The 21,422-nt window shown below is 37.2% G+C and overlaps 3 protein-coding genes across 5 annotated transcripts; all 3 read left to right on the forward strand.

The window, feature by feature from the left end:
* The first annotated feature begins 795 nt into the window (after positions 1–795).
* LOC113782823 lies at positions 796–2,360 on the forward strand. Its single transcript, XM_027328752.1, has one exon. It carries the CDS (start codon positions 1,040–1,042, stop codon positions 2,123–2,125), a length of 1,086 nt encoding a protein of 361 aa, XP_027184553.1. The 5' UTR covers positions 796–1,039; the 3' UTR covers positions 2,126–2,360.
* A 5,768-nt stretch (positions 2,361–8,128) lies between these two features.
* On the forward strand, positions 8,129–14,771 carry LOC113783731 (ATPase family AAA domain-containing protein 1). 2 transcript variants are annotated; one of them, XM_027329947.1, is made up of 14 exons: positions 8,129–8,340; positions 9,187–9,326; positions 9,633–9,800; positions 10,022–10,152; positions 10,356–10,494; positions 10,630–10,889; positions 11,339–11,463; positions 12,588–12,631; positions 12,896–13,027; positions 13,122–13,199; positions 13,697–13,779; positions 13,861–13,983; positions 14,377–14,437; positions 14,524–14,771. In XM_027329947.1, exons 1-14 carry the CDS (start codon positions 8,223–8,225, stop codon positions 14,707–14,709), a joined length of 1,788 nt encoding a protein of 595 aa, XP_027185748.1. In that variant the 5' UTR covers positions 8,129–8,222; the 3' UTR covers positions 14,710–14,771. The 2 variants fall into 2 exon arrangements, with proteins under 2 accessions (XP_027185748.1, XP_027185749.1); XM_027329948.1 differs by having other exon boundaries at positions 13,888–13,983.
* An 883-nt stretch (positions 14,772–15,654) lies between these two features.
* On the forward strand, positions 15,655–20,194 carry LOC113782945 (plant UBX domain-containing protein 4-like). 2 transcript variants are annotated; one of them, XM_027328927.1, is made up of 5 exons: positions 15,655–15,900; positions 18,448–18,733; positions 18,981–19,076; positions 19,480–19,888; positions 19,922–20,194. In XM_027328927.1, the coding sequence occupies exons 1-4, from the start codon at positions 15,740–15,742 to the stop codon at positions 19,858–19,860; spliced, it is 924 nt and encodes a 307-aa protein (XP_027184728.1). In that variant the 5' UTR covers positions 15,655–15,739; the 3' UTR covers positions 19,861–19,888; positions 19,922–20,194. The 2 variants fall into 2 exon arrangements, with proteins under 2 accessions (XP_027184728.1, XP_027184727.1); XM_027328926.1 differs by having other exon boundaries at positions 15,656–15,900; positions 19,480–20,194.
* The last annotated feature ends 1,228 nt before the right edge of the window (positions 20,195–21,422 follow it).

Consider the following 21,422-nt stretch of genomic DNA (forward strand, 5'->3'; position numbering starts at 1 on the left):
TTGACTTTTATAAAATATAAACATATGTCTTTCGCTCATAAATTAACTTGCCGTGTAATAAACCCGAAAATTTCAACTTTCAGCGCTCCTCTTGTAATTATGCGGGGAATTATTGTTGTTGGATTAAGTTGGGAGAGTTACCAAATAGCTTAATTATAACTGGAATACAATTTATGGTTGAAGATTTCTTTAAAAAAAAATTTTGATCGCGATATACTTTTCTTATTGTCTTTTTTGTTTTATAACCATCATTTTATCTCACATATATCAAACTACAAAAATACTGCTCCATAATATTATTTTTATTTTTTTTAAAAAAATCTTCCATCCCAACAAACTAGAAAGTACTATATAGTTATTCATTTTGGATAGAGGAATTTGATAAAATTTTTTAAATTCACCCAAATCACTCTAGTTATTTGTCTTATTTAAAAAGCATTTGAATTTATAATTCACTAATTATTGAAATACATTTGAAACACTATAATAATTTATGATTTACAAATCCAAATACCTCTGAAATAATTTAAATAATTAAAAAATTTGAAACGATTTCAAATCATTCATTAAATCCCTCCATCCAAACGCAAACTAAAATAATTTTTTAAATAATCGTCTATCCCAACAATCTTGTAGTGCCAATCTTGCTACTTTGCTTATTATTTATTTTTTTTTCTCAACCTTATTTTACCTGATTAACATGTCTTGTCCTCTCTCTCTCTCTCTCCCCTACGATGCAAACTTCTGTATTACTCTCTCATGGTTTGATTTGATCCTCTTGTCCTCTCTCTCTCTCTCTCTCTCTCATTCTTCCCCCCTATCGATCTTTATTCCATGTAATTGTGCTACTAACTCACCAGTCGCCACCCAACCCAAAGTCTCTCTCCTCTGCTCCTCAGTCCTCATTTCTTTTTATGCCAACACCAAAGCCTCAAAAACAAAACAACCTCCTCAATAGAGAAAATAGTGGAGCAACAAAAGCCCCGGCCAAGTACTCCTACTTACTCTACCATCCCATACCCGAATATTTCTCTCTGGAATGATGGAAGAGCCAGTTGAGCTACTCACGAGGACACCTCCTGTGCTCTCCCCCTGCACCAGCGCCAAAAGAAGAAGCACTTCTAGAACCACTACAGATTCCAACTCACCCGAATTTGAGTTCTGGAATATGCTCCGAAACCCGTCTTTTCCCCAGCCCAACCTTCTCTCAGCTGATGAGCTCTTCTCTGACGGTGTCCTCCTCCCTCTCCACCTCCTCAATAACCATTCCTCCGACGACCCACCCGACCAAAAGCCATCATCCGCCGACCCACCTGAAGCTTCCGGGTCAGACCAACCCGGGCCCGGATCGAGACCCGATGTCTCTAACGTCTTGTCTGCTTTGTCAGCACCCACATTCACTTCTTCCAAGCGGTGGAAAGACATTTTCAAGATTAGCGGTGACCGGAGAAAGTTAGAGGATGATAGTAGCCGGAAAGAAAAGAAGAAAGAGAAGAAAATCGCAGGTGGTGGAGGAGGGCCGAGTAATGGTGGGGTGAGCGCCGCGGCGGAGCTGAACATAAATATCTGGCCATTCAGGAGGAGTAGATCCGCCGGGAACGGCGGGAATAGGCCGCGGATGGCGGGTGCCGGTGCAACTCGCAAGGTGAGTAGTGCGCCGTGCTCGAGGAGCAACTCAGCCGGTGAGTCCAAGTCTAGGAAACAGTGGCCTAGCAGTCCAAGTCGAGGTGGGGTCCACTTGGGCCGGAGCAGCCCGGTTTGGCAAGTCCGCCGCGGTGCTGCCGGTGGCGGGAAGGGAGCCGCCGCCGACATCGTGGCAAGGAATGCTGAGAAGGGTGCTAAAAGAGAGGTTAGCAATGAAGCTCGCCGGAAAACGTCTGTTGCCGCCGTGTCAAGCAGTGGCGCAGCCAAGGCAAAGGCCTTGCATTTGAATGTTCCGATGTGTATTGGTTATAGGAATCATTTGAGCTGTAGAAGTGATGAAAATAGTGCTGTTGGTTGTGCGGCTGAAGGGGCCGCTGGTCTTGGTGGTGCTCATAGAGGAGGAGGTGGCTCCGACGAAGGCGTACGTGGCAGCAGTAATTTATTTAAAATCCGAAGCCTCTTTACCAAGAAAGTGCATTAGCACTTTCCAAAGATAATTGCCGATTTGCCATGTTACTATTTTAATTGCTTCTTGCCCCCCCAGCCTACCTTCCTCTTTTGTAGTAATTTATTGAAGTGCTTTTTTTTTAGACTCCATGTGTATCTATTAAAGAAAAGTTATAGGCAGCTACTAACCAGAGCTCCTGCTGTTCAATTTTAACAGTAGTGTATTATTGTAAATTATTATTAATTTTTATTGAGAGTATTATGGGATCGATCGACAGCTTTATTATTAATATACAGTGTACAGGCTAAGTACTCAGTATTTATATAATTATAGAATTTGTAATAGCCTAATACTACTACTATTAATCTTTTTGGAGCAAATTTGTAGTAATACTTGTCTTTTTTTTTTTTTTTTGAGGTTGTGAGAATAGTGGCGTTCAATTCTTCTTGCGGAAACATGTCGTAATTTTGTGTGGTTGTGGGAATATTTTATTTATTAACAGTTGAAAACGGATATATATATATATATATATTCTCCAGAGCATATATTCCTAGATTTTGTCGTCAACTTCTTTTAACATCCAAATTAAATTAGTTGTGCATGTAGTCCAAAAAAAAAAAAAAAGGGTACTGTCACTACGTGTCAAGGAGGAGATGTGGGAAAACTAAATGCAGCTATTTCAGGAAGACTATTTCAGGAAGATTACTACTGTGTCAAGCAAGGTGAGAAAATCTTGATGTTACATTGCTTGGGGCCACAATGGTTAAGCGACTCCGATCCTGTTTTGTAGTGTAGTCATTGTCAAGGTTATTGTGGTGTGTAAACCATCAAATGTACCCAAATCAATTATTGGTTCCATGTGCAGTTGACGAATAATGCAAGGAGGCTTAATGCTACTAGCTGGTAATTGATCATCTTGGGATGTAGCCAATACGAATTCGTGGTTTGGTTGATTAGGATGAATCACTTCCTTTTAAAAGATCATATATTCAAATTTTACTGTAAATGTGAGAGTTGTGTTAGCAGATGATTTGTAAGAATGGCTGTAAGTAATTTATAGAGATATTAAGAGAAACCTCATGGGATGAGGTTTCTCTTAACATCACTTGGCACTTTTAAGGTTTAAAAAATATCACTTATTTTCTTTACTTTTGTTATCTGTGTAAGAAAATTTTTAAAAATCCTAAATTACCCTTTCACTTGCTAAATAGAAATATTTCTAAACCACTTTATTCACTTCAAGAAAACCATCAACTCAAAAACAATCTCTTATAGTACTACCACATCACAATGCTATACCCCATAAAAATATAAATTTGAAAAATAAAAAAGATATTTGAAAAGAAATACACTTGTATCAATTTAATTCTATATGCTCAAAACCGATTTCTTATGAATTTATATTTTTTTTCTAACAACTTCCCAACCATTGCTCAAACTATTAAACTGTACCAATCATTATAAAAATAAACTCAAAATAAGCAAATAAATCATACCCCACTTTATCATAATCACAAAAAATAAAAGGCAAACAAAATTTAATTTATTACTATAATTTACAAATAAAATATTGCATTGTCATCCAAAAAATATGAGTAAGAGAGAATGATGAAGAAAAGGGAAAAAAGAAAAAAGTGACTTTTGTTTCTTTTTTTGTTTTTTGCAATTTTGAGCTCCATTTATTTGATATATTGTGAATTATGTATCAACTGAGGGTTAATATAGTCTTTTTACAGTTACTAGGAGGAGGTAAGTGATATTTCTAAAACCTCAAGGGTGCCAAGCGATATTAAGAGAAATCTCAGGGCAGGTTTCAGATATTATCCCTAATTTATAATCCCAAAACATGCCCTAGCTCGTGAGGAAGAAATAGAAGAGATCGAACATCATAAGACAGAGTAACACGTAGCTGAGAAAAAATCATAACACACTTGCTGCGCAGCAGCAGCAGTAGTATGAGGAGTTGCAATTTCATGCATCAGAAAACGAAAGTGTACCCATCCAATGCCAGATGATTGGCTTTCGGCTGTCTGTACAGCATGGAACATGGAAACCGCTTGTTGCTGGAACATATATGGTTGAATTCCATGGAAGGGATGATAATTGAGTCTCTTCTTTTATTTTGTAAGGGCTTCTAGGATCTCAATTAGTTCTGGTTTTTGTTCACTACTCTTCTTGTACACTATTATATATGTCTTCGTATCAATTTCTATCGTACAGGTACAATAATTTGTACTTACCCACCTACACTTTCCCCATGAATATGTCTGCTATACTCGACAACAGTCATTCATGTGAACTTGGATGCACTATGAAAATGTAAAAATGAAAATGTACAGTCTTCAGATCTGTTCTTTGATATCTTTGCATGTTTGATGACGTAGCTTCTGTCGCGTTATTAGTGCAGATTTTAATGAAATTATGATATTTTATTCAAAAAAAAAAAGAAAGAAAATTAACTTTTTTTCTTTACGGGACCATCTCTAATTGGGGAGGTTGAAGAATTCATAATGTGCATTGGAAAACGACATCACGCCATGGGGAATGGGGAAAAGAAAAAACTAATAGTATTTGAAAACATGGGAAAAACCGAGTTACATTTATACCAAGTTACAAGGTCACCATAGCATCACATAATTAGACTCCATTCCATAATGGAGCTTCAGTTTGGCTGCAGAGATAATTCAGTTACATGTGGGATGGTGGTGCAAAGACTGCACGTCTGATCTGATGACAGTTTTCTGAACAAACCTTAAAGAAGGCACGAGTCACATGATGAATGTAATGCTGTGGGAGTCCCAATACCCTCTTCTCTTCCTTCATTTATTCATTCTAACTCTTCATTTCCTTCGATTCCCTGATGATCCCTGCATCTGCTTCATAGACTTGAGTGTGTGTGTTCTACGAGGCAGAAGAAAGCCAGAAATTCGCAGGTAAGATGGAAACATTCTTCAATGAACTTGACCTGCGTATAATTATAAGCTTTTTTTGTTCTGTCTTTGACAAGCGCGAATTCACCTCGTCACAGATACACCCAAGCTGCCCGCCTTACTATTTACGCATGCATGCATGCGCCAGAGAGCATCAATGGGTAATGCCTGATGGATCATTCATAACTTGAAAGATACCATCATAAGGACGTCCCTCCACTTCCAACTGTTCTCAAACTCAAACTAATTTCTCCTGTAGTGTAAATTAAAACGAATGCACGACGCGTAATCTTTATTATTCGAATTTGAAATTATTAACACACGCACATGCAGATTCAACAGTGTGTGAAAAAGAAAAATCACAGGTTATTTACGCTGATAATGTAAAAAAGATGAATCGAGAGCTTCAAACTCCACCGAGAGTTGCTAGATTTATAAAGCATTTCTTTTCCGCTTTATTCTTTTTTGTTGTCAGCCCAGAGGCCAGTTTGTTGATCTAATGTTCTGGAGCAATATGATGGAGCAGTATGCATATTGTGACATTGATAGAAATAGACCTATTCTGGAGGGCCGAATTAGAAGCCAACGACATGCTATGATCGAAACCGGTAATTCTTTTCTTCTGCGTCACAAATAGCTATTGTAATTAGATATTTACAGAATGGGAAACAAGATTTAAAAAATATATATATATGTTGCAAGAAGCCCATTAATTGCTACAAACCCCATTTGTCTCTCTCCCCAGTGATCCTAACAATGGCTGAAGCCCATCAGAAGTTTACAGGAGCTCCTTCGAGGCCACTTGCCATTCGGAACAGACTCACTCCGTCCATTTATAAGTGAAAGTGAATTAAAGATTCTCCTTTTCCACGTGGACATATCTTGATAGAGGCGCACGTGAGTCTAATTAAATCGAACACTCTATTATTTAAATTTTTTTTGATTATTTTAACAAATTTGAAAATTTGTTTGCACTTGACTTGTTTATTTGCCGAATCAAATTCGAACGAGCTTTCTATCGAATTTGAATACTATTAAATATAAGCGTTGTTCAAATTTGATTTGACTAGCTGACGAACCAAATTCGAACGAACTATTACCAAATCATCATGTTTGATGTAAAGTTAAAATTTCAGGCAACTGATATGAGAACGTACAGAATATAAATTCTGTCTTGATAGTTGGAACCTTTTTTGTGCTTCTAATTTTCAGTCGGATCGAGATTCATTTTTTTTTTATATATATAATCTACTACCCAACAGCTGCACCATGCGTCTGGTCACTACAGTCACTCAAGTATTCGTAAATTAAGACAATGGTGGGACAATCCGCCCGCTCCTGCTGGCTTGGCTTAAAAGGAGAAGAATCTAAGCAACCCAAGTGTGCAAATTCCAACATTTTTGGGTTCGTTTAGATAAGAACAAATTATTTGAAAAATATATATATCTGAAATAATATTATGACATTTTTTGCCATGTGATGTAATGGTGTTTACAATTTAAGCAAAACAAATTTAGATTTTTCTTTTTTGGGCAAATCTTGACAAGCAAACAGACCCAATGTGCATGGGGGAAAAGGGCCAAGCCCAAGCATTTAGGGTCTTTCGGGCCAAAATTTATCCTGGGCTTGCCAACAGACTTATCACGCCGTAAAACATTCCCCGCCATCATTAACGTTTGTAAGCTAATCAGGTAAGACTTGCATGTTTCTCCAACTATCTCCTTGCACCATAATTATATGGAGGGGATGAACTCTGGTTTGGCATGAAGACTGTACATGTTCAAGTGTATGGTGTTCTTGTTTTCGTTGAAACTCCGATAATCTTTTGTTTTTAATTTTAATTTTTTTTAGCAGGGAATGGATGTGACTTAAGAAGTAGCGAGGGAATAAGGAGATTTGAAAATTTAGAACCTCTAATTTCAATAATTTGTTAGTCGCGTTAAATTGGATTTTACATGAATGATGCGTCCCTATGATACAAAATATAGTCAGCTAGTTCACTCTATATTTTATATTTTGTGTTTGGATAGGAGATTATTTGGAATGATTTTTTTTTAATACTATAGCACTTTTTTTATGTGATATATGTAAGGTAAACAAGTGATTAGAAAATAGTGTTATGATATAGTCAAATAAATTTGTGCCAATAATGAGCTATTATCCACTCTTGAATTAAATTAACTTTAGACAAGAAAATAAACTTTAGTAGATATCAAAATTTTGAAACTAACTCTTATTTTGCACACTCAAGCTAGAGAATAGAAAAACGGTTTAGCATTATTTGCGAAAAAAATAACTTGTATCATAAACACAATTTCTAATTATTTTTTTATCTTACATACGTCATATTGTAAAAGGTGTTACAATATTATTCTAAATATTTTTCGGGAAATAATCTCCTATCCAAACATATCCTATTAATTATTAGATGTAATTTTACTTCTCATCTCAGGGTTTGTTTGGATAGAGTATTATTTGAAATATTATTTGGAATCAATACTGTATCACTTTTTTGTGACGTGATGTATTTGAGATAAAAAGGTAATTAGGAATATAAAAAGGTAGATTGAGAAATGTGTTTATGATGTAAGCGAAATATTATTTAAGATATTTTTGCTATCCATATTACTTGGGCAAAAATCGGGTCCCAAAGTTGTGCTTTTAGATGTGCGATAGTTAGATAATTGGCTTAAGGGTGCATTTAATAAAATTGAATTTTAAAATCTACATAAATTAAAGTACTAAAGTTGATACATTCGAATGTATATCATAATAAATGATAAGTAAATAGTATTTTAAGAGCAAGTTCTATTTAAAAAAATTTAATGCTACTCAGTTTAGATATTGTATTTTTAATTATCAGATGTGTCTAAATCTGAATGTACTAAGTTTAGATGTTAAATCGAGTTATTAAATAAGACCTAAAATCACGATTTTGAATTCTGGAAAATACGGTGGTGGTCACTTTTCAATCGCTGAAAACTCGAACGAGGCTTGCGCGCCACGAAAAGAACTCTACCCTCCCTAGCCTCGCGCCGTAGAGACCCGAAATAAAAAAAAAAAAAAAAGTAAAAGTAAAAGTAAAAGAAAAGCTGTGGGGGACGGGGCGAAAAAGTTCGCGAACTGCAGAGAACAAACAGTACGCGAATACTGACTGACACGAATACTGATCAAAGTCGACGAACACAGTCGGAACGGCCATGGCGTCCATGAGGCGTCTTGCCAGGGCACTTACCGCCTCCTCCAAAACCCTAGCTTCCTTTCCTCCCCTCTCCTCGCGTTCTTCTCCCCGCCTTCAGCTCCCTCAGCTCTACAATCGTACGCTTTGCTTCCCCCCGTATCTCTTGTTACAAGTACATGTGTATATATGCTTTGATCTCAGTTTCGAATTTCTGTTGTTTTGATTGCCTTTGAGGCCTTTATGCTTGCTAATAGTAATTGTTAAAGAAATGTTCATCTTTCATGCCATCCTTAATTTATGGCTTCACTTGGGAATTGTATTAGTGTAAACGTTGTAAGTTGTGCGATATTTGCACTTAATTACTCGTCTAACTGTCTAATAATCCTCAACTACAACTCAAGGAGGATGCTAATTGTCTCAATTCCGTGGTTCTTTTGTATTTAGGTTATTGCAAACAATGACTAATTCAGGGAAACTGTGTGAATATGTTTTGGATTTTGAAATTAGCTTAGCAAGTCCATTTCCTGTGCTAAAATGGCAATTAGGATGTTTCGGATAAGCCCTTCCAACATTGTTTTTTGAACTCATCATAGACAGTAGTAACTTCTTAAGTTTTGTAGTAGCTCTTTGCCTTGCATTTACAGATTAGTTACTCACTCAATAACAGTGTCTTTTCGAAAATCCCACTGTTTGCTTAGTCGATTGGCACCATCTACACATGCACACACACACAGGTTTATGAACGATACATCTTTCCAGTTCATGGGGTGTAACAGCATTGTTGGTTATGCCATGAAGGCTTCCCTATATAAACCTGATACGCATTAGAACTTCTTCTTCTCCTTCTTTTAAATGTTTTTAATTCTCTTCTAAATTATAAATGGGTACTTTATTAACTTAGAATTTGGTTGCTTCTTCACTTCGCAATTGCAATTGAGAACACCTGTCTTTCTGTGTGTGAATAATTAAATCGTGATTTGCAGGAGTTTTTGAGCATCGTGGATATTCCAATGCATCTGAAGGTCTTCCATCCAGATTAAAGATTGAAATGTATTTTCCTGCCATGTTAGCTGCATTGTTTGGAGGTGGGCTAATAAATGTGGCTTATGCAGATGCTGATGAGGTTATTACTTTCTTTCCTTCACTTTTTTTTTTCTTTTTTTGGTTTTAGTTTCGTGAAAGGCAGGACAGCTTTAGGATGGAAAGTATGTTGCTGAGTGTCTGAATTTGTTGGCAACTCTTGAAACCATTCTCAGTCAGTCACCTTATTTGTGGTTTTTTGCTTGTGCATGTAGTAAGTATGTGATTCTTGTTTGGAATGCAACACTTATTAGTAAAAAAAGAGTCTGCATTAAACTGATATAGTATGTGGGGCTTATATGTAATGCTGAATTAATGAATTCGTATGTTGTGGCTTCAATATCTGCAGGATGCAGCTAAAAACCCTATGCCTCCACAGCCTTCTCAAACTTCAAGTTATAGTGATCTCGAGGAAACTGCCAAGAAAGAGAGGCTTCGACTTGAAGAGCTGCTTAAGAGCAAAGGAGTGGGATATGGCTTTTATCCTCGATTTACAGTAGCTGTTAAGGGGCAAAAGGTTATTAGTACATCCCTCTCCACCATTTTCTTTCTTGTGTAACACTACATGGCACTACACAATTTTTTACCCCAATTTTGGTCTATTTATTTGGTTGTTTTAGTTTGATGCTGCAGTTTGGCAATTGTAAGCCTGAAACTGCCAGGGGTTATCTTTAGAGAATGGCTATATGATTGAAAGACTGGATTAATATCCTAATTAAATTGATGATACGTTGACAGGTAACCATTAGGTTCCAAATTCCTCCTGCCTGTGAAATTCCGCTATTGATTGCAAATCTAGTTTCACGTCTCGGAGTGAAAGTTGATGACAGTGCATCTGGAGCAGATATGTTATTACGGGCCTGGGACAGGTATAGCGGCATTTCTTATTGGTTTCCTAAGTAATTTATGGTTAGGTTATAGTGGCATTGTTGCTTTATTCTCACTTCCGTCCGCTCGTTTCTGACTACTAATCTTCTTCTGTGTTACTATTCTTTGAGTTTGTTCTTTGTAAGGAATTAGTTATCTATCACTATTTTGGTTGTAAAGATATTAATTATTTCCTTCATCTCAGTGGTGTAGCTTGGCAACTAACACTTAGCCAACCAAAACAAGAAAGTGGTGAAAATCATGCACAAGAAAAGGATACAAATGCCACTAAGGAGGATCTATGCATTCTTTTGTTCCGTCCTCTAATTGGATCTGATAAAGCAGTTAGTACCTTTTCCTGACAGTTGTTTGCATAAACTTCATGAAGTTACTAGTTTTATTCTGTTTCTTTATTTCAATTCTATATGAATGCTGGTGTAGTGCAATTCTTTCATAAGCAGTTTCTGCGATATGTGCAGGAAATTGAATTTATGAAGTCAGGAAGTTTAAGTCCAGAGGAGCTTGATGCTTTGGTATCTGTCCTGCAAATAGCAGGACAACAGAAAACATTGGCAGTAAGACCGAGGGGTGACGTTGCTAGGGCTCCTCCAATGGACAAAACTGTTGCCAGTTTGGAGGCCATGGGAGTGAAGATTTTTGGACTTACTGAACCTAATGTAGATCATGCAAAACAGGAAATCTCTTGGGACAACATTGCCGGCTACAGTCAACAAAAAAGGTATGGCAATGTAGCAGGAGTTTAAGTGGTTCCCCCCCCCCCCCCAAAAAAAACAAAAAAAAGCCAAATATATATACATATATATATATAAACTCTTTTGTACCGTTGATTGGCTGTATCTTGTACTGAACTCTTGTATCAGACATTGTCATATTTATCTGAAAATGTTGCAGATGAATCATTGTTAGACATTAGAAAGAAAAAAAATGTCTTGCTTATACATTTTCGTGTTGTGTCATGTCTCTTTTCTCCCCCTTTTTCTTGTTAAACATTTCTGGACCATTGATTGTGTTATACCAACTAGGAGTAGAAGTTCTCAAAAGAGTGAGAGTTTGTTATGCTGCTTCACTATCTTGGGAAGAAGCAAATGTATCTTATACTGCAGTACACATACATGTCATCTCTTATTTAGCAGGGATTACTTATGTTGTTTTTTTAATTTATACAAGAGAAATTGAAGACACGATATTGCTTGCACTGCAAAGTCCTGAAGTATATGATGATATTGCTCGTGGGACACGCTGTAAGTTTGAAAGCAACAGACCAAAAGCAGTGCTTTTTGAAGGTCCTCCAGGTTTGTTCCCTTTGCCAAAATATGTGCAACACATTTATATTGTTTGGTGCATCCATGAACAAAGCATCTACTCGTTGCATATAACCAACTCATAGGTCTCTATTGTTGATTCATTGTGACTAGCTTGAATTTAACCTGAACCAATCTGAGAAGGTATTGTTAAAGACGTTCTGTTTGGTGGTAATGAATTGGAGTGATGGGTTCTGCACATTGGTCTCTCTTAATGTAATCAACTGCAAGCAGAGATTGACGAAGGAATGAAAGGTGTGTCTGTGCTAATTATTGAAATTGTCTTTCTGATGCAAACTACAGCTATAAATTAAAAATCAACAAAAAAAAGCAGGCAACAAATACCTGGTAGGGGAGTCAAGGACACCACAAATTATAGCTGCTGATGTTCTTTTCATGGTGGCTTTTGGAGGTAGCATGTTGACATGCAGGTTGAGTAGATCGCTTGGTTCTTTTTTTCTTTTTCTTTTTCTTTTTTATACAAAAAAAAAAAAAAGATAAAATGGGGGAGGGGGCTGTGAGGAGCACGTGTCCAGTTAGTGGGGTACCATCCCAATAATAGATAGTAGGGTTGAATGGTATTTGATGGAGAGCATTTTGAGTGTGGCTGGCATAGAAGTGGGAATTTTTGGAATTTGTATTGTTGTATCACTTTGAGCCCCTTGTTTCTTTCCTTGATAGTTGTCATTCAATTATGCAGTGTTTTATTCTATTGCGAAGTATCTTTTTTTGGAGCAACAGTTTCCATTTAGCAGAAGGACTATGATGATTATGCTGATTTTTATGCATATTTCTGTCTTTTGAAACTCATTCTGAAAAAGAGAGTAAGCTGACCGGATCCCATGCTTCTAGAACTCTGAGTTGTCATTATCCACTTCTACTCAAAATCTTTTAAGACGCAAGTTTGGCATCTTCCTTTAGATGATTATAATAGTTCTGCAAGTCAGTTATGTGTGCATCTGAGAAAGCTGTTTGCCAAGACTGACATTTGGTGAGATTACACGTTGAGTTTCACTGACTAGCACTAGCAATGCATAATGCCACCTGCAATTACACATTTTGGCAATATATTTGCTGCAGAGAGTGCTACAACCATTCTAACTTTTTGGTTTCAGGTACCGGGAAGACATCTTGTGCTCGAGTAATTGCTAATCAAGCGGTATTTCACTACATACCCGTTCCTGATTACTAATTTGTAATTTTTAGATAGAGATGTTTTCTTTATTGTTCTCTTTGATTGAGTTTGGACATTACGAATATTTCTTACACTAGAGCCCATTTGATTTTTTTTCTTTTTGTCTTCATTTTCCCCCCCTTGCCTCAGTTCCCTTTGATGTGCTCTAAAATATTAAAAAGCCCTAGTTTGTATTCTTGTGTTACAGTTTCATTGAATAAGACACAGAGTTTTCTTCTGTCTTGGCAGGGTGTACCATTATTATATGTGCCGCTGGAGGTTATCATGTCGAAATATTATGGCGAAAGTGAGCGTTTATTGGGAAAAGCATTTTCACTGGCCAATGAGCTACCTAAGGGTGCAATCGTTTTCCTAGATGAGGTACTTTGCACAAAAATTCATTTTGGCAATTTTCTCTCTAATAGTTCTTTGCGGTCATGCTAAAACTGTAGTTCCTTCTGTCCTCTTATAACAGGTTGATTCTTTTGCTGTTGCTCGTGATGGTGAAACACATGAGGCAACTCGTAGAGTTTTATCAGTACTATTGCGACAGGTGAAATTGGAAATCTTCTTAACCCAGAAAGAAAGAAGCGATAATATAGAACCCCTTGTATGCAGAGACTCAGATTTTTTATGTTTGGACTTGAGAATGAAGTCATTTCTTTACTTTTGTTGCATTATCTTTCTTTGAAACAGTACTATCAACATAACTTATTCCTTTCTTCTTTTGCCTGGTTCTGGATTTTGTTCTCTGGGTTTGCACTTGTTGACATATGTGGGATTCATATCCTGTTCTATAACTGAATTAGCTACACTAGTAGGAACTTTCCATGACAGGCATCACTTCTGCTGTGCTCTAGTTTGCTGTTAGATAGATGTAGAAAGATGATTGGGCTACACAATACCTTTTTATTGTCTTCAAAATTAATTTATCTGTCTCAGAACTCATGGACGCTACAGCCCCCTATATGGCAGCACAATAACCTAGCAGGCAGCTGCTGAGGTGAACCTCCTTTTTGTCATATCATTTTTGAACGTTGTGAATTGCAGATCGATGGATTTGAGCAGGAGAAGAGAGTAGTAGTAGTTGCTGCAACCAATAGGAAACAAGACCTTGACCCTGCTTTAATTAGGTAAGTGTATGTGTTTTTCTCGGCAAAGCATTTTAATTTTTTTTTTCAGGCTTATGGCTGAAGTTATGAACATCCTTGCAGTCGGTTTGATTCTATGATAACTTTCAGCCTCCCGGATCACCTGACTCGTCGAGAAATTGCTGCTCAGTATGCGAAGCACTTGACGCAATCTGAACTAGCTGAATTTGCTAATATTACAGAAAAGTAAGTTTGTACAAAATTTATCACCTAAAAGTAGAAGAACGATAAAAAAAAAAGAAGCTAAATATGATGGATTACTGGTTACCTACTTAAAGATCATTGGACGAACGCAATCTTTAATATATATTTCTCAACCATGATAATGAAGCAACTTGACTTCTCCTATGTTTTCAGGAAGTATGATTGTTGCTTCTTGCAGTGATGGACTGTAACACGCTTGTGATCAGAAAATTTTTGTTGCCTTTGTTTAATCTATGGTTTTCTCTTCATGTTTTCAATGAGGTCGGCTATTCTAAAAACAGCATAAGTTCTGCTGGCTTTTGGAGTTTCCACAAATTAGACTTTAAAACATTATTAACGAATTAGAATTGTTGCTGAACTATCTGCCAAGTTCAGTATGTCAGGTCGAGATATCAGGGATGTTTGCCAACAAGCAGAGAGGCGTTGGGCATCAAAGGTATCATTAATCTTTTAATGAATTTGACATCAGTTGCATTGTGCGAAGGTCTCTGACAATCTATATGTTCTCCATTTGGATGATAGATTATACGAGGGCAAGCCAATCCAGGTGAAGGGCAAGCCAATCAAGGTGATGAGCAAGTGTCGCTTCCACCTCTCCAGGAATACGTCGACTGCGCTACAAACCGTCAAAGATCTCTACTCAGTATCGAAGGAGAGAATCGACGCCCCAATCCTCTGGGGAAAAAACCCCAGTTTGATTTTGTTTAAAGATTTTCTTCACTTGTAACATTATAAAAGATTAATCATCAAGCTTGTAGCGTGTTGTTGAATAGGTGATCTATCTGAAGCTGTCAAGTTCGTTAGTCTTCAGGAGGAGCTTTAGAACCGCCTGGAAGTATTGTACCAAACAGAAAAAGCCTAGTGACCCTTGAACTACTCGTTCGTGCTTACTGTAAATATTTCATTGTTGTTTGGATTGTAAATTTTACTCGTGAACATGTTTTTTAATTATTTTTTTTATTTTAAATATATTAAATTGTTATAATATTTTTTAAATAAAAATTTCTAAAAATAGTAATTCAAACAAAACTGTTTTCACCTTTTTTTTTAAAGATGAGTCCAAACCCTATAAAAGGAAAGTAAATGTGAGAGTATATTACTTTTGTATAACATACACTTAAATTTTGAAAATAATATAGCGGGTGCTAAATTAGGGTGCAATTTAAGAGATAGAGACGTTGGATTCAAATTTTTTCGTCCCTTTTTTTTTGTAAATATTATCCTTCTTTGGGTAAAAGAACAAAAATAAAAATAAAAATAAAGCGATATTGAAATCATATTCAAAGTAACTTTATTTAGAAGCGATTTCAAAATTTTTGCTTGGGGAATCATGGTTGGTATAAATCATAAAATTAATGACCATTCAATCTTGTTGGGATATAAAAGTAAATTTAATTCCTTTGATCTGGTAATATTGCTTGATTTTAATTTAATTGAAGACTGTGATCGAGAGCCGAACACGATTCTTCCATCTACTGTTATAGCGAGACATCAAGGCCCCACGGGGCCCCATTGCCAGCACCGGTTTTTCCGTAGTAGTACAAAAGTCTTCTTAATCTTTATTAAATGTTCAAAGCTGTAAACTCAAGCACCGAATATTACTTTGCTTGGTGCCTATTACGTAGTAGCTTCTACAGTCATTCGCTAATTTTTTATTCTATATATATATATACATTGGAAGTAAAAGATATAAGCAAAAAAGTATCCAAAATCCATCATCGTCTTTCAGACGGCAACCATGTCTTCGCGCGATAAGAAACCCTCAAAACCCTCCAGCAGCAGTCGTACCGGCAGCGGACGAATCCGAACTCTCTCCGATTTGAATCGCCCCTCCGCCGGCGACGATTCCGACAGCGACGATGGTGCTCCTCAGGAGTACTATACCGGCGGTGAAAAGAGGTCTACTTTGGAATCATTATTTGTCAATTAATGATGCTTGCATGTCCTTAAATTTGTTACGCCTATTTATTTTTAGGCTTATGGTTGGAGCTCTTGAAATTGTTGAATGAGTTTTTTTCTAGATTCCGTAATTACGGGAAGCTTCCACTGCAGATTGAATTTGATACATATAACAGTTGGATAGGTTAGGGTTTATGAAATTTGGACGCTATTGTTTAGTATGTTATTACAGGTTATAGATATTAGTATTGTTTTATTAATGATTTCGGCTACAAATTTTGTTCTGACCAAAAGAAACTAAGAAACTTGGGGCTTGTTTCAAATAACTTAAACGCCAATTTGTGCCAAAGTTGGTTGTTTTTTCCCCATACCAGTTCTTGGAAGATCACTCCCATTGTAGCTAAATTTATGTGTTGATTGGAATTGGGATATCAAGAGAACTGAAGACAGCAGTATTTCTGGGCTGCTTTCGATTGGATGTGGAATGTGCTCTTTTCCAAATAATTCCCTGGGAAATGAAGCATGAAAGTGTTTCCTTGCATTGCCACTTTTTTTTTGGGTAAATTTACGGTTATCCCCTGTGACCTTTGAGGTCATCTGTCATACAAGGAAATTTCCCATGTGATAGTATGTATAATGTTGCAAAACCTTTGGAGCCATCTGTGACACCACAAGAAAGGTGATAATTAATATGTGTCTCACGTATGTAGTTAATACATGTACTCTGTCTGTCTTGTCTGCATGCATTACTTCACTATTGCCTCTCGTAGTTGACATGATGGCTTGTAAACACGTGTTTGGCAGGATAGGATTTGCCACTATGTATGGTAGCTTTTACCTTGAGAAAGTAAGAAATGGAAAAAATTTGTATTTGATTGAATTATATACCATAGAGCTTTGTGGAAGAAATCTGTATCAGCTGGTTAATTTCTGTTAGAGGGAGAAACTCAGAGCATTTCTAGTTGATTAATCACGAGAAAACTGCTAGCTGGAAGCTGTAGCAGTTGACAGCCTAAATATTCCCCAGTTGTTTGACAGAAATACAGTCACTATAGTGTACTTCTATGAATTCATTGTAATGCCTTGTCCTTTCGCCTCTGTTTTATGTGCATATGCCATGATTTAATGTTCTTTTGGCGAATGGTATATCTCTTGCATTGTGTTGTCATCTGGCAAATCTTTTCATGCATACACCAAATTTTATGACCAGACCTCTGCTTAAATGTTTTTGTTTTTTGGCCAAATAGACAAACTTAAGAGCATCACAAATTCATTGTTTGAATATATTGTTTTGCTAATTCAATTTATGTTCAAAGAATGCTTTTGTTGGGTTGGTTTTCAGGGCAGCTTTATTTGGAATGCAAAACTATAATTTTAGTTGTTCAATTACTATTTCTGAGCATATAATAGATAGGTATATTGGTGATAGGAGCATGCTATCTAGGTGATCCTCAGTTTCACCCAGAATGTGTCGAACTGAAGAAGCAAGCAATAGCTGTTGATGTGGTCTGGTCCAACAAATGCATTAAAGAGCTTCCTTTTGTATACTGTCGCCCTAATGCACACCAATTATTCATGATTGTATGCTGAATGTGCAGTGTCAGTTATATTTTAGGTTCTCGTACAATTTTGTTTTAGTCAAGAAGTAAGTGATGAGCTATCGATAATATCACATTATGTAATGCTAGTGTATATTTCTTACTCAATGTGATGAGAATTTTAATGCATGGCATTAATCAATCAGTAGTACTAGTTATTTAATACTGATTACAGATGCCATAAAGTGGATTTAGTAGAATTTGATAACTTGTCTGTTAGTGTAATTTTGGTGTTAAAGATGTATGGTTCGCAGAGCCAACATAACTGGAGACAGTCAACAATTAAATTGGTCACCAGGCAACCTGATAAGCTTGGAATTACCTGTCTTTTTTTTTTGATGAAATTCTCATTGAACCAAAGGTACACGCCACAATAGTAAATATCTTATCAAGAGAGCATGCCTACTCAGACAGACACATCAAAAGTATGCATGCCTCCAAAACATACTGGATTGGTACCACTTCAGGGGTCAATACAAGTACTTGTTTCAAAGTATGTATGAGCTGTACAGCTCATTATTGATGGGCTATATTATAATCATCGCAAAATTTGTTTCTTGGTGCAGTGCTTGAAGAGCCAAATAAGACGCTTTATGTACTACCTACATATGAAGGCAGCTTTTGATTTGATATAAAATGGGTTCTTCAGGAAATTGTTACCATGTAGGATAATAATTAATAGGAATTAAAGTGATTCATCTAACATTGGTGAGCTAAATCTCTTAATATCTCTCTTATCAATTCGGTTTTCTTTGTTTCTTCCCTTCATTCATCATTCTTTGTTCTTCCTAGTGAGTTGGGTGAATGCTATGAAAAGTTCAATTTTATCCTCCGATGCAAACAATAGTGCTTTACATTGTGGTGTCTAAAAATGAGTAAATGTCTAGCTATATCTTTGATTCTTCTGAATGATTTGTGTGGTCTAACTCTAGTTATGACATGATTGCAGTGGTATGCTTGTCCAAGATCCTTCAAAGGGTGATGACGTGGATGCCATTTTTGACCAAGCTAGGCAAATGGGTGCCGTGCAAGGTCCCCTAGAGAATCTTCGTCCATCTTCAAGTTCAAGAAGCTTTTCTGGAACTGGAAGATCACTTAATGGAGAATTCGTGCCATCTGCACCGCAACAACCTGAGGCAGTTGTACACAACATTGTTTTCTGGAGAAATGGTTTCACCATTAATGATGGACCTTTAAGGAGGTTGGATGATCCTGAGAATGCACCTTTCTTGGAGGTAAGAGAAATACGTGTAAAAGTGCCAAATAGACTCTGGGAAAATTGAAAAGGTATTTAGGAGTTTCTAGATGCTATGCGACTATATATGCTTGTGCTTTTAAGAAGGTTTTCTTTTGCCTTTTAAGTTGCTGCAGAAGGCAAGTTGCTTTTCTGGTGCAGCCTTTGATTGTCATCTTGTAGTGTTTTGTTAATTCCGGAATTTGGCACTGATAAGGATGTTCTTATATGGCAATTTCTCATTTCAGAGCATTAGAAGGTCCGAGTGCCCAAAAGAGCTGGAACCAGCAGATAGGAGGTCCCAAGTTAGTGTCAACCTCACAAGAAGAGAGGAGAATTACCCTGTGAGCTCCTGTTCATCTCTGTCCTCTTTGCATTGTTATCAATATTCCTGTTGGAATCCTTATTTTTATTTGGTAAATGGTACAAATGTCGACAGTGGGGCATTGAGATTTAAGGGGGGAAAAAAAGAAAAAAAAAACAGTGGGCCTGATTTTAAAATAGCGCTTGCGTTTTACGTGCTAGTAGGGTACTCATATCTTTCTTTTCAAGATAGGAGCTATTCAGATATGTGACTTAGCTTTTGATTTGCCACAAACACCTGCCATAATCTCTGTGACTAGCTTTGCATGCATCTTTCCTGCCTTCCTGAAGTAGGAGTAGCGTATGATGGTGTTCTATTTTTTCTTGGTACGTGTAAAGAGTCAAAATAGTACTGAAGAAATTGTTTGCTGGTTGTGCTTGCAGGAGCCAGAGAAACGTCATGTCCCTTTCCAGGGTGTGGGAAGAACTCTTGGTAGCAGTTCTTCAGCTGTGGAAGTTCCTGAGCCAACTGTTAATGCCCCTCTTAATACTGCTCCATCCCCTTCAAGGGGTCTGGTTGTAGATGAATCATTGCCATCCACCTCCATTCAACTGAGGCTGGCTGATGGAACCCGCCTGGTTGCTCACTTCAACTATAATCATACTGTTGGCGATATCCGCGCCTTCATTGATGCATCTAGACCCGGCAGCGCTAGAGCATACCAACTACAGACTGTCGGATTTCCTCCCAAAGTCCTCACTGATGCCACCCAGACAATAGAGCAGGCAGGGCTAGCCAATTCAGTAGTAATTCAGAAGCTTTAACAAGTGGCATAGCCTCTCTTTTACTATTATCACTTCTGGCTATTCTTCCTCGTACCTAAACATCTCTGCATTCAGACTTCCATGTCTTCTCTCGGACATTTCATGCTTTGCGGGGAAGTGAATCTATAGAAGTTGTACAGGCTGGTAAGGAGATTCTTCTGGCCTGAGAAAACTTGATATTACATAGCAATGTTGCTGATCATATTGTTTTTAGGTCGTGTAACTTCCTACATGTGGAGTTGTATGATTAGTGATCATGGTTTTGTTGCGGGAACATGTTTTGATTTTGCAATTCTTATTCAATCAAAGCGAGAAGCAACCTTCATTTCTGAAATTTTCCAAATTTGGTGGTTGGAATTGGAGAAATCAAAGTCGTGGTATGCGAAGCCTCAATTTTCTTAGTTTGTGTCGAGAAGGGATGGGTTCGAGGTGATGCTATTGGATAACACACACAGATTCTGTTGCATAATATCGTAGTATTGAGGACCTCATTTGATTTGTATCCATTGGCTTTGCTTACGAGCTCATTTATCCCCCAATTCTGCAACCACGAGAGAGAAGGTGAGAAACGGAAGAACTCGCATAAAAAGGAATCCCAGATCACCAGGAAATTAAGGCCTATAGATTAGCTGACTATAAGTTTTCTCCTTTTCTTTTCTTTTCTATTTTTTTTCTTTTATAGTTTCTTTTGCTAGGTTTGAAGTTTTGTTCTTGCATGCCCACAAGCTGAGAGCTTTGGTTCAAAAACAAAGGGACGAGTTCACCAAATTTCCAGGATAAAAAAGAGAGGAAATGTGGAAAATTAAAAGAGCTCAAGGGCAGGGGAGATAGTAGAGTGAGGAATGATCGGTAAAACCAAAACGAAACAGAGGGTAGGTGGAGGTGGACTAGAATAGGTCACTAGGGCAGCGGCAGCAAGCAACCCTATGTACAGCGGTTAAGTAAAGCCCCTTCGCGAGAAGATATTCTGTATCTTTTTTTTTTTGTGTTGGCCAAAAAACAATAATATAATATTTGTATTGATATTAAAAAATTGTACACTTGGTGAGGAAAGGTTCCATATCTGTACAAAAGTGATAAGACGGCGAGGATTAATCCCTTCCTCATTATACATGAGTAGGCATATTTACTGATCACTTTGCAAATATTGGAGCTCTCCCTGTCGAAGGAAGGCAGATGGAGCAATTTTGAAACAAAGAGCTCAGGTTGTCATCTACTTTGACGGAAAAAAAAAAAAAGAGTTAATATCATCTATCAACGTAGCCGTCTCTATTTGAACTTGGGACACCTGGAGACCCACTGGCCCTAGCTTTGTGGGACAACATTCCTCCTCCACTTAGTTCTAACCTCTTGCTTTTGGATGACTATTACCAGAATCCATGACTCATTTTTCAATTGAATCTGCTACGATTTTTCCCATAATGCTTGTCCATGTTTGGCCCTCATTAGCCGATACCCTTTCAAATGGCTGATTGTATCTGTTGCTCTTTGAGACAACAAAATAACCTTTGCACAAGCTTAATACCGTTGCGGCATGTAAATTAGTAACCATCCTTGAAAAT

Source organism: Coffea eugenioides, chromosome 9 (assembly GCF_003713205.1).
Source record: "Coffea eugenioides isolate CCC68of chromosome 9, Ceug_1.0, whole genome shotgun sequence".
Lineage (NCBI taxonomy): Eukaryota > Viridiplantae > Streptophyta > Magnoliopsida > Gentianales > Rubiaceae > Coffea > Coffea eugenioides.

Excerpts from the sequence above, each read along its gene's own strand:
- LOC113782823 (XM_027328752.1), top strand. The coding sequence starts at position 1,040 with ATGATGGAAGAGCCAGTTGAGCTACTCACGAGGACACCTCCTGTGCTC.
- LOC113783731 (XM_027329947.1), top strand. The coding sequence starts at position 8,223 with ATGGCGTCCATGAGGCGTCTTGCCAGGGCACTTACCGCCTCCTCCAAA. Across the intron at positions 12,632-12,895 it reads GAGTAATTGCTAATCAAGCG|GGTGTACCATTATTATATGT; the intron begins GTATTTCACTAC and ends CTGTCTTGGCAG. Across the intron at positions 14,438-14,523 it reads AGAGGCGTTGGGCATCAAAG|ATTATACGAGGGCAAGCCAA; the intron begins GTATCATTAATC and ends TTTGGATGATAG.
- LOC113782945 (XM_027328927.1), top strand. The coding sequence starts at position 15,740 with ATGTCTTCGCGCGATAAGAAACCCTCAAAACCCTCCAGCAGCAGTCGT. Across the intron at positions 18,734-18,980 it reads AGAATGCACCTTTCTTGGAG|AGCATTAGAAGGTCCGAGTG; the intron begins GTAAGAGAAATA and ends TTCTCATTTCAG. Across the intron at positions 19,077-19,479 it reads GAAGAGAGGAGAATTACCCT|GAGCCAGAGAAACGTCATGT; the intron begins GTGAGCTCCTGT and ends TTGTGCTTGCAG.